This window comes from Sebastes umbrosus, chromosome 5, assembly GCF_015220745.1.
Source record: "Sebastes umbrosus isolate fSebUmb1 chromosome 5, fSebUmb1.pri, whole genome shotgun sequence".
In the NCBI taxonomy this organism is placed as follows: Eukaryota; Metazoa; Chordata; class Actinopteri; order Perciformes; family Sebastidae; genus Sebastes; species Sebastes umbrosus.
Window position 1 is genome coordinate 34,514,259 of NC_051273.1, and position 12,157 is coordinate 34,526,415.

At 39.2% G+C, this 12,157-nt stretch overlaps 1 protein-coding gene across 1 annotated transcript; it reads left to right on the forward strand.

Moving 5' to 3' along the window:
• Positions 1-1,424: 1,424 nt before the first annotated feature.
• On the forward strand, positions 1,425-11,933 carry rsph4a (radial spoke head component 4A). The gene is made up of 8 exons (XM_037769037.1): positions 1,425-1,661; positions 4,100-4,322; positions 5,053-5,283; positions 6,961-7,011; positions 9,211-9,660; positions 9,750-9,894; positions 11,405-11,522; positions 11,614-11,933. Exons 1-8 carry the CDS (start codon positions 1,564-1,566, stop codon positions 11,840-11,842), a joined length of 1,545 nt encoding a protein of 514 aa, XP_037624965.1. The 5' UTR covers positions 1,425-1,563; the 3' UTR covers positions 11,843-11,933.
• The last annotated feature ends 224 nt before the right edge of the window (positions 11,934-12,157 follow it).

A 12,157-nucleotide genomic window follows, 5' to 3' on the forward strand; every position in this document is an offset into this window, starting at 1 on the left:
AGTCCATGTTTACTTCCTGTCGGCTGATGTTATTCACATACACTGCAACAGGAAATAAACTGGGACACATTTAGTATGTTTACGTTTGAAACTTTGTAATGGTCTAAATATTGTAGATTTGTGACATCACAAATGGACAGAAATCCTAACGTCTTGTTTCAAAAGCTCAGTTACTGAATACGGGCTGTGTGTGTGTTTCTCTGTGGATTAAACGTTTCGATACTTTCACAGTATTTATATAGAACTTAAACCTGCTTTATAATATAAAAGCCATGAAAATGTCCCTTTTTACAACATGGAACCTTTAAAAGAAAATAACTGAATAAACAGGTGCAGAAACATAACAGAATGCAGATGTTTCCACAGGACCCACATAATCAGCTGTGCTGCTCGTCCCACAAATGCATGATTCTTACAAGTTGGACATCATTGTGAAGGTAAATAAACAGGCTTTCCAACGATGTAAAATACAATGCCAATTAGCATTGTAACAACAAAGAAATAATCCACCAAACACAAGTTTCCGAACTTATTTTTCCCAGTATATTTGCCGTTTTTCAAAATCCCAAGAGAAGCTCTGATTTCAACTTGTAAAAAGTTGATGTGGGCAAGGTAATCCTTTCAGTAAGAACAGCTTATATTATTATTATTATTATTATTATTATTATTATTATTATTATTATCAATAACAAAAGAAACAACGTGTAGATCATGACGGATAATGAATGCATAGACAAAGAATATTGAAGTGTTTTTTGTTTTTTTTAATGCTTTATTTCACAAGTTCAATACAATATAATTGCATGTTCAGATTTTTCATTACAATTCTGCAAAAATATTTTATGGTATAAAAATTATATAAAAATAAATTATAAACGATACACCAAATAAACTGTAAGGAAAGGAAAAGATTAATCAAAACAAAACAAAATAAAAAACATTCGGGGGCTGCTAAACAATTGGAATATATTTGAAATGTCTAAACAATTTAATAGTTTTAGTCAATTTATAATTTTTGAGTTTTAAGTTATCAATCATAGTCAAATATGTTTTAAAACCAGTATTTTTTTTAAATAAAAAGGAGGGTATTCTTTTAAGCCATATCATTTTATGTATGTAATATTTTGCTAGGATAATACTCAAATTAATTATGTAAATTATAAAAAAAAAACTGTGATTGTTGACAATGAGTAATATCTCAATCTTTGTATGATATATTTTTCGAAATGTTTTGAGAGATTCTTCTGTAAATTAAACCATGAAAACAATCTACGGAAACATGTTCAATAGTTTCCCCTTCACCACTGCAAAAGGTGCATCTATTGTTACCAGTTAAAGAATACTGAAGTTCTTTAGTTATAGATACCAACTTCCGGTTTTCTACCGGTAGTGCTCTCGCGAACCTAGCAACCACTATGTTACAGTAACCATAGCAACCGGTGTTTAACTCCCCGCGGCACCGTTAATGCATTGTGAATGCTAGCTAGCTAGAAGTTTTGAACTGCGTTGACGGTCTTGTAGCTCCCGTTAGTCTGTCTGTATCTGAAACTGAGGTGAAGAGCGATGGATGGAAAGCAGGAGAACAGCGAGCAGAGACTGCAGTCAGCTGCCTCGTTCAAGGCTTTCATGATGAAAAACAGCACGGAGAGCAACCTGAACCTGTGAGGAACGTGTGGATGATATGTAGTGTTAGCTGTTATGTTGTTAGCCTAGCTCACTGCAGGGTCGAGCTAGCTAGCTTTCTCTGTGGGGTTGTTGCGCGTCCACTCAAGATATTACGGTACCGTTACTCTACGCTACCGTCTCTCTGTCTCTCTCTCTGGCCGTATTCGAAACCGCATACTATACTAGTAGTACGTACTGATTTGGCCAAAATGTAGTATGTAGTATGCAGTATGCGAACAAAAGCAAAATCTCCAGTATGCCAGAAATACCCGGATGACGTACTGATTTGGAAAAATTCTCCAGTATGCATCAGACCAGTCTATCTCGCCTACTGTATCCCACAATGCAAAGCGCCGGAACAATACAGGCTACAGGTAAAAAACAGCAGCCAACAGCTGCTGTTTTTTACGTTTTTTGTAGCCATTTCAACACTAAATTCACTTCTGAAAGTTTTTGAGGCGAGAAATCAACTGTGTAGATTATTAATATCGGCAGTTTTACGAAGTTAGATGGCGAATCGAACATTTGTTCCACCGTTGTCGGAGTTTAGAAGCTCCACAGAATACCGTGACAGCCAGCGAGCGCCTGCCCGGGTCGCTGCCAGCAAGCCGGGTAGTCACGCTCAGAGACCGCTATGAGCTGCTGGAGCTCACTCCGGTCTCGTAGACCAGAGGCTTTTATTTCCTTGTTGACAGATAGTTTGTTTAAATATCACAACACAGATGTCCATTATAAATTAACAGGAACCTGTGTTTATTTGCCTTTTTTCGAGTTAAAAAGCTCCACAATCGCCCGCGGGCGCAGCTCGCTGGAGAGCCGGCCAGTGACGCTCACAGAGCGGCTGCAGAGCAGCAGAGTGGCGAGGGAAAGAGCAGCTTCTGACGGGGCAGAGGTTCCTGCTGAGACAACATGACACTTTTTTAACATTTCTCTAATATCTGGAGGGAGATCAGTCCACTTTTTTTTTGTTGCTGTAACTGAAAAAGCAGTTTGAGTAAAGTAAATGTTGTGGATGAATGTTTTATATTTCCCATCTCTCCTCGTTGATGATCCTGTTTGTCGGACTTCTTTATGAGCTGTAAGAATAAATAGTTTAAACCTGCAGTATCTTATAAAGTAAACAAGCATAACATAAACAACAAAATCAAAGTTGTATTTTTTGATAATATTGTAATAGTGGTACAAGTTTGTTTTTTTGTCCTGTGCTTTAAGAGCTGGTTTTAAGGCTTAAGCCTCGTCTAGCATACAAATACTTTAACTGTCACATACTGCATACTACTCAGGAACGCAGTATGCAGTATGTACTGTATACTGCATACTGCGCTCCTGAGTAGTATGCAGTATGCGGTTTCGAATACAGCCCCCGTCTCTGTCTCTCTCTCTCTCTCTCATCACCTCTATGTTATGTATGGGGGCTCAGTGCTGCTTGATGTGCTCTCATGTTCCTAATTTTTATACATCATATAGGGGAGTTTATATGGGATTTAATTTTTTTATTCTGTGCATTATTCAATCTGGAAAGCACTTTGCACTTCAGTTTGACAAGTGCTATATACAATTATTATTATTATTACTATTATTACTACACTAATTGGCTGCTTATCTCTACTTTCGTATATAAAATGAAAAACTAAGCGGTAAAACAATATTGCTTACAAGATTATTTTTCACGATTAGTAGCAGCAGCAGCAGTTGTAGTCATAGTAGTAGCAACAGTTTTTGCAGCAGTAGTAGCAGAAGAAGTTGATATATAATGTTTACATACTCTTGAAAATGCCTACATTTGAGAGCACATGAAAAGAGCAACAGAGGCCCTGTTCAGACCTGGCATTAACATGCGTCCTGAGTGATCCGAACATAAGTGGACAGTTTTAAGTACGTCTGTTCACACCTGGTATTAGAATGCATCTCCACATGCGTCTCCAGTGACCACCTGTGATCCGATCTATATCCCCCGCTCTATATGCAAATAAACACGTAGTAAGCACACGGCTAATACAGCAGAAGTTGTGACATTATATTACAGGAATGTCAGTAGTAATATCCTACATATTCGTGAATTCTGGTACATTTTATTAACATCTAAATAAAAGGTTATTGTACCGGTGGTCTCCACACGCTGCCGGCACCGCTGTCCATGCCAGGCAACAGCGGAGCACGCATGCGTAAGACCCATAAAATATATAATTTTTCACCACTTCTGATACATGTACAAAGTTTCATAACTTTGGAACCTTTATAAAAGGTTCTACCAGGAACCGAAAATGGTTCTCCTATGGGGACAAGCCAAAGAACCCTAAATGGTTCTAGATAGCACCTTTATTTCTAAGACTGTAGGTATGTGCTTAGATACATGTGAATAACATTTCTGGGTGGTCATTCTCTAAAATGCCGCTCAGGAAGCCTTCACTGATGTCTTTCTCTAATGTTCCAGCTATGACCACCTCACCTCGGTGCTGATAAAGGTGATGGATGAACGTCCACAGAATGTGGTGGATGTGATTGAAGATATGAGCCTTGATTTGAAGCGGGGTTTATTTAAAGACAAGCAGAGCACCCTGAGAGACCTTCCACAGACTACAGCTGCCGAGCTGCTGGCTCAGCGGCAACGCTTGCTGTTTGCTCGGCCAGAAGAGGCTGACCAGGAGGAGGAACTGGTATTGGCAACGTACACCTACACTGTACATTTGTCTTGGTGATTTCAGGGTTTAACATTTGATTGAAAACTGAATGTTTTTTTAGATATGCAATGAAGCCGGGATACGTATCACTGTTCTTTCAACAGCATGTAAAAACCTTAGTGAAAAAGTACTGACAGCTGTCATAGAATGTCTGGTCAGATTCATCATCTTGTTTACTTGTTCTTTGAAGAGATAGGTCCCGATTTAGGTCAAAATTGACATTTTTAGACTGCATTTTATTTAGGCAAGATTCTTGTGTGGCTGCTTATAAGAACAGATCATGACATATAGAGTCCCTGGGACTTATATGTAGCGACAAACCCCCCAAACCACATGTGATTCTTTTGTTCGTCTTCAGTTTCTGAAATGGAATTAATGTCTTATAAACGTCAATAGCACTATAGCATGACTTTGTGAGCTTTAAGTACATTGACAGCTAGGGTTGGGTGATATTGAAATTCCCCTACTGACAATATTGCTTTAAAAAAAATATATATATTTATACATATATATATATATATATATGTATGTCACATGTGTACCAGAATCCTTTAAAACTTGCCACAAATGGAAAATGAACCATTATAATGTTGCCTACATTCCTTATTACCTGAAAACATATGAAACCAATATTTTGTGAGTATTATTTATCTAGTATAGGGAGTTGAATTTGCATAATTTAACACCATTTATTGGTCTTCATCAGATGGAAACACCTCTCCCTAATGTGAGTGAGATTTGCTTCTACATGGAGCAGGCGGGAGTGGGTCTGGGCCGAGAGGAGATGCAGAGGATCCTCCTTGCACTGAAGCAGCTCGTCGAGGCCCAGGGGCTGCTGCGCTGCAGAATGTGGGGCAAAATTCTGGGAACAGAGAGCAGCTATATCGTTGCTGAAGCTGAGGAAGACGAGAGAGAGACAGAGAATCAAGAGGATGAGGTGAGGAAGTGGAAAGTTCTCAATCAATGTATTAGAGGTGGAAATAACAAAAATGAACTGATAAAAATGGAGGCCATGAAGATCCATGTGAATTGAAAAATGTAGCTGTAAAAATGGATGTGAAATGAAAAATGGAGTGATAAATTATCAAGTGATTTGATTAATTTAACCCCCTGAGGTTGACGCTGTCATATACGACAGCAAATTACTCTAGTTACTATTTTTAGAATATCTCTAGAACGCTGCGGTGTAGAGACTTACTTTAACTTGCAGCTGCTTCGTCACCACTGTAGCTTTCTAATGCAGTTAATTCCTTTCAGACGGTTTGTAATCCAGCTTGGAACAACAGTGTTTTTTCAGAGACTTCATAAAAGTAATAAATCCAACAATGAAAGTAGTCTGTGAGCTATCTTTTTTGTAGAAAATTGGACAGAAAAACGCCAGGACTTCTCTGTAAAAAATGTAAACATCTTTTGATGAGTGTTGGTTAGAATGATCTTTTTTTTCCCCCTGATTCCCAGGACGTGGAAGAACATTTTTCAAAAGCCCAAAACCTTGCTCCTTATTGTTCTCTGTGTAATTTGAATACATGTCTGTGAGATTCAATTTCCGTTTTGTTTTTTCTCTTGTCTTTACGGTCATTTTAATGATTTATACAGTCATGTGACATCACTGCAGCCTACATAATCTGATAGCCCAGTTTGTCCTGAAAAAAAATATGTGTATGTCATGATTATGCATTATAGTGTTGAGATTCTAGAGGACATTTTTACAAAAGGAGACCAGGCAGAAAAAAAAGAGCAAAAAAATGGCTTAGACCCTAGAGGGTTAAAGCTGATTTTAGTAAAACGTTTGTGATATGATGAAAACAGAGCCATGTTTCATGATTTTTCCGGTCTTACATTCATCATTCACAACACAAAATTGCCATTTAAGTGGCCTCATAGGGTGGAAGTAACAAAAAATAATTGAAGAAAAGGAAAGTGATGAAAATGCGTCTGAATTAATAATGGAAGTGATGAAAATGTATGTGAAAATAGAGTGATACATTTTCAACTGATTTGATGAACTTGATTGACATTTTATTTGAAACCCTGTTGCTCTGATAAACTGTCGACCGTTCATCATTCACAACACCCAGCTGACATTTATCGTTTACAGCACGTCATTTAAGTTACTTCTACCCTATCAAAAATAAAAAAAAGAGCACACCCGCTCAGCGAACCGCAACAGTGTTTCAAATAAAATGTCAATCAAGTTCATCAAATCAATTGAAAATATATCACTCTATTTTTCAATTCACATACATCTTCATCACTTCCTTTTTTTTCTTTTTATTATTATTTTTTGTTACTTCCACCCTTGAGGCCACTTTCCTTAAATGATACATATCAGTTTTGTGTTGTGAATGATGAATGATGAATGTAAGACAGGAAAATTATGAAAGATGGCTCTGTTTTCATCATATCATAACCGTTTTAGTCAAATCAGCTTTAAATGAATCAAATCACTTGATAATTTATCACTCCATTTTTCATTTCGCCATCCATTTTCATTGCTCCATTTTTCTATTCCCATGTATCTTCATGACCTCCATTTTTATCAATTAATTTTTGTTACTTCCACCCCTCATATCAATGTACCAGATAATCTTCATTCTTTCTCAAATTGTGGCAGGAATCTTCAGATCCTCTTGAGACCGAAGCACATTTCATGGAAATAGGAGAGGTAAATCAAATATTGTTTATCTATTGTATTTTTCACTATGATAATCATATATTTTCTTGTTAATTAACCATTAAGTCAGGAATGATATATTTAGTTCTGAAAGCCGTTAAATGATTTGTCTTTTGAAATAATAGCCCTTTTATGAATGTCAATTGTAGTGGACTCCAAGACCATGATAATGTTCTTAAAGGTCCCATACCATGCTCATTTTCAGGTTCATACTTGTATTTTGTGTTTCTACTAGAACATGTTTACATGCTGTAATGTAAAAAAAAAAAAACTTTATTTTCCTGATATTGTCTTCCTGAATATACCTATATTTACCCTCTGTCTGAAACGCTGTGTGTTTTAGCTCATTTCAATGGAATTGCAACGGAACTGCAACAGAATTGCATTGCTAGGCAACAGTTTGGGTCCATGTTTACTTCCTGTCAGCTGATGTTATTTACATCCACTGCAACAGGAAATAAAATGGGACACATTTAGAATGTTTACATTTAAAACAGTGTAATGGTCTAAATATTGTAGATTTGTGACATCACAAATGGACAGAAATCCTAACGGCTTGTTTCAAACGCACAATTTCTTACACCTCTTGAGGACTACAGAGAGAGAGGGTGATAGTGACATCATCAATGTGTGCAAAAACGTGAAATGTAACAGATTGATACATGTTTTTGGGATACAGTGTAAATATAGTGCACACAGCATTTTTAGCTTTATAAAATGTTTAACTATGTTGTATGCATGGAGCTGTAATGTATGCAAACACATACAGACAACATACAGATTTACAGCATCTATTCATCAACATTAACCTTTTTTCCTCTGTCTATCTACAGCACCCATTTATCATATATTAGACAGCATTGTGCTATCTAATATGATATTATAGGCTACATTTACAAACGGATTACAGAATCTTATGAAGACTGAAATGTAAATTTCACTCATGCCACCATCCCAGCAAAGATTTGCTTCACATAGTAGGGCTACTTAAAGGTCCCATATTGTAAAAAGGGACATTTTCATGGCTTTTATATTATAAAGCAGGTTTAAGTTCTATATAAATACTGTGAAAGTATCGAAATGCTTAATCCACAGAGAAACACACACAGCCCGTATTCAGAAACTGAGCTTTTGAAACAAGCCGTCAGGATTTCTGTCCATTTGTGATGTCACAAATCTACAATATTTAGACCATTTCAAAGTTTTAAACGTAAACATTCTAAATGTGTCCCAGTTTATTTCCTGTTGCAGTGGATGTGAATGACATCAGCTGACAGGACGTAAACATGGACCCAAGCTGTTGCCTAGCAATGCAATTCTGTTGCAATTCCATTGAAATGCCAAGAAGTGAAATGAAATGACAGAGGGTGAATACAGGTATATTCCGGCAGACTGTACGAGGAAAATAAAAAAATGTTTTAAACATTAAAGTATGTAAACATGTTCTAGTAGAAACCGAAAATACAAGTAAGAACCTGAAAATGAGCAGGATATGGGACCTTTAGTTTTTTCTTCTGGGCATGTGGCAACTGTGAACTTGTCTAAATGTGATGAAATTAGTTAATATTTCATGTAGTTTGCTAATTGCTCAATAACATAATGAACAGGGACTGAGTTTGTTACTTTATAACAGATGGAACAGGCGACAGATGGATCTTTTTGAAGGTTTATTTGAAAAATTAAAAAAGTTTAAAATGGTAACGTTACAAATAGCAGATGTGCAAACACGCTTTTAAAACAGATGTGCTCACAGCTGGCGGTACCGTGAGGTGGTCGGCTTATTATTAACACAGCGCTTTTTTCTTCCTCACCACGGACGGCCAGCACCTCCCTCTGTGTCTCGTCATATATGTGTGTTGTCTTTGAGTCCGTGTGTCTGAAAACATTCCTGCTTGCACCGTTTGTTTATGAGCTACGGCGACTTGTGACAATTGCGTCACGACTCTGCCCCCCCCCCAATTTGCAACCAAATAGATTTATCCCGCCCCATTTTTTAGCTACCCTGGTGCGTGCCATTCACATCAAAATCGACCCTGGTCCGACCCACATCTCGACCCGGGTCGCGATGCTTAGTCAGTTAACGCGGGTTAACCCTTTCAGACACACAATCAACCCTGGTTGAATCCTCGGTGTGAAATGAATTGTTTGTGAGTCGTTTTTTTCTGGTTTTTGTGGTGGCTTTGCTTTCAGACGGATCCGCTTCCTAAGTCGACTTATAGACCCCTACCAGCGGTGCCGAAGGAGTTCCTAGGAACCGGTGCTAACAAGTTTGTTTATTATGTGTGCAAAGAGCCCGGTCTTCCTTGGGTTAAGCTCCCTTCAGTCAGTCCTGAACAGATCACAGCTGCTCGCCACATACGTAAATTCTTCACCGGGAGGCTGGACACCCCGATCGTCAGCTACCCGCCTTTCCCCGGGAATGAAACCAACTACCTGAGAGCACAGATCGCTCGGATCTCTGCCGGCACACAGGTCAGCCCCCAGGGCTTCTTCCAGGCTGGGGAGGAGGAAGGCGACGAGGAAGACGAGGCACCCCGAGACAGCTACGAAGTGAATCCTGACTTCGAGGGCATTCCTGTTGCCGAGATGGTGATGTCTTTGTCCACCTGGGTGCATCATGTTCAGAACATCCTGACGCAGGTACTGAGCCTGATCGAAGCAGGTGCATCATGGACCATCTTCTCAGCTGATGGATGCGCTTATTTAATGTGTAATATGGACTGCTTTAGGGCCGCTGTACTTGGGTGAACGTGGCTGTGAAACCAGGAGAAGACTCTAATGAGGAAGGAGAAGCTGAGGAGAAGGAAGAGGAACTGGATGAGCCTGAGCCAGAAGTTGGACCCCCTCTGCTTACCCCCCTCTCCCAAGATACAGGTCAGTCTTTGTCTTTTCACATTTTTCTGCCAAACCAGTAATGGGTTCAAAACGTAACCACTGATTTCATTTTCCACTTGGGATCGGGTGACTTGTTGCCTTCACTTAATCCAAAATCTCACACTTTTTTCTCCTGTTTTTCTCCAGATTTAGGCCATATCTTTATGTTACTCTTTTAGATTTTAGTCACTTTAACCACATCTTTTAACTGGAAAATGGATTTTAGGCATCGGACGTGCATTTTAAAGCTGTTTTAAGTACTCGTATTATGCTGCACTCACAGAAGAGCGAGACCACACGTCTGCAAAAACCTGGTTTTAATGCCCCTCTTTTACAGATCGTGGGATTACGTTTATCTTGGTTTTAAGTTTAGCGATAGTGTTGTTTTATGCAACAACATAACCCCGCCCCCCCAAAATGAAGAAACAAGCATCATTAATGTTTAGCTTGGCCGCGCCTCCCCTTTTTTTTTTAACTCTGGGGTTCCCACCCCCCAGTTTGGTAACCACTGCGCTAGCCTGTTGGACTGAATTGGTGGACATCCGCCGCCTGAGCTTCGGAATAAGGATCAGCTAATTGAGAGCTTTGCCTCTGTAGCTGCTACCCAAGCAAAGCATATTTCCTATATGTGGTCCCCTAATCTTGCTGTCCCGGTGTCCCAATCGCGGATGGTCTCAGATTCTGCGACCAACGTTCCCTGGCTGGCCTCGATGGATGCCGGCTCTGTGCCGGTTCAACGGCTGCAAACTCTCAAGGCTCCATTTTGGCCCCTATCCTTTTTTCATTGTAAATGCTGCCCTAAGGGTCCATTTTTAAAGGTCCTATATTGTAAAAAGTGAGATTGTCATGTCCGTTATAGTATAAAACAGGTTTAAGTGCTTTATAAATACTGTGAAAGTATTGAAATGTTCAATATACGGAGAAATACGCACAGGCCGTATTCAGAAATTGTGCGTTTCAAACAAGCCGTCAGGATTTCTGTCCATTTGTGATGTCACAAATATACAATATTTAGACCATTACACAGTTTTAAACGTAAACCTTCTTAATGTGTCCCAGTTTATTTCCTATTGCAGTGTATGTAAATAACATCAGCTGACAGGAAGTAAACATGGACCCAAACTGTTGCCTAGCAACGCAGTTCCGTTGCAATGCACTAAAACGGAGCGTTTCTGATAGAGGGTGAATACAGGTATATTCAGGCAGACAGTATGAGGAAAATAATGTGTTGTTTTTTAACATTACAGCATTTAAACATGTTCTAGTAGAAACACAAAATACAAGTATGAACCTGGAAATGAGCACGATATGGGACCTTTAAGGAATCACAATAACAGGAAAGGCCTGATAACCAATTTCGCCATAATGCATCATTTGCTATATTGTTATGAATGTCTATTTTTTTTGGTTGACTAATTTGATGACTTCATATCATTGTGTCTCCACTTCTAAAACCAAACCTATGTCTTTAAAGGCAGCTAGTACTTAATACTTAATATTTGTGTCTCAGAAATATTCAACACTCCTCCCTGGACCCCCAAAGTGTCCTCCATTCTGACCTCTCAGCACGCAGTAGCTGTGCAGCGTTCTAACCTCTGGCCAGGGGCATGCGCATACGCTTGTGGAAAGTAAGTGAATACTCTGACTTCCTATGTTTGATATCTGACAGTATCCAGATGTTGCAGTTCACAAACAACCGTGTGCTGTCTCTTAATTTAGGAAGTTTGAGAACATATATGTCGGATGGGGTCTGAAGTGTACAGGGGAAGGGTACAGCCCACCCGTCCCCCCGCCACCACAGAATGAATATCCCAGCGGACCAGAAATCACAGAGGCCCTGGACCCGTCACTGGAGGAGGAGCAGATGTTGAAAGAAGCTTTAGAGGAGCAGGAAGCTGCCCAGGAAGAGCTGGAGGACACAGACGAAGAGGACGAAGATGGAGACTGAGAAAACAGTTACAAATTTTAAAATGTTTGTGTTTTATCTATCAGGTATTTATTTGTAAGTCAATGGCCAAATAAATCAGTTCACTCAGCAACATGGCTTGATCTTGTAAATTCAGGTAACTGAAGTTGAACATGTGAACGGGGCAGTGGTGTAAAGATGAGGCAGTGCTGGTCGTGGCAATGTGCCCTTTGGAACAATGTTTTTTTTTGTGGGTCTCAGTTTGGTTTGTTCTTGTGCACATGCACGAGGATGCACATGCACACGCACATGTACCACTGGTTTCACACTGTTTCACTGAGCTACAGGTGGTGTTCA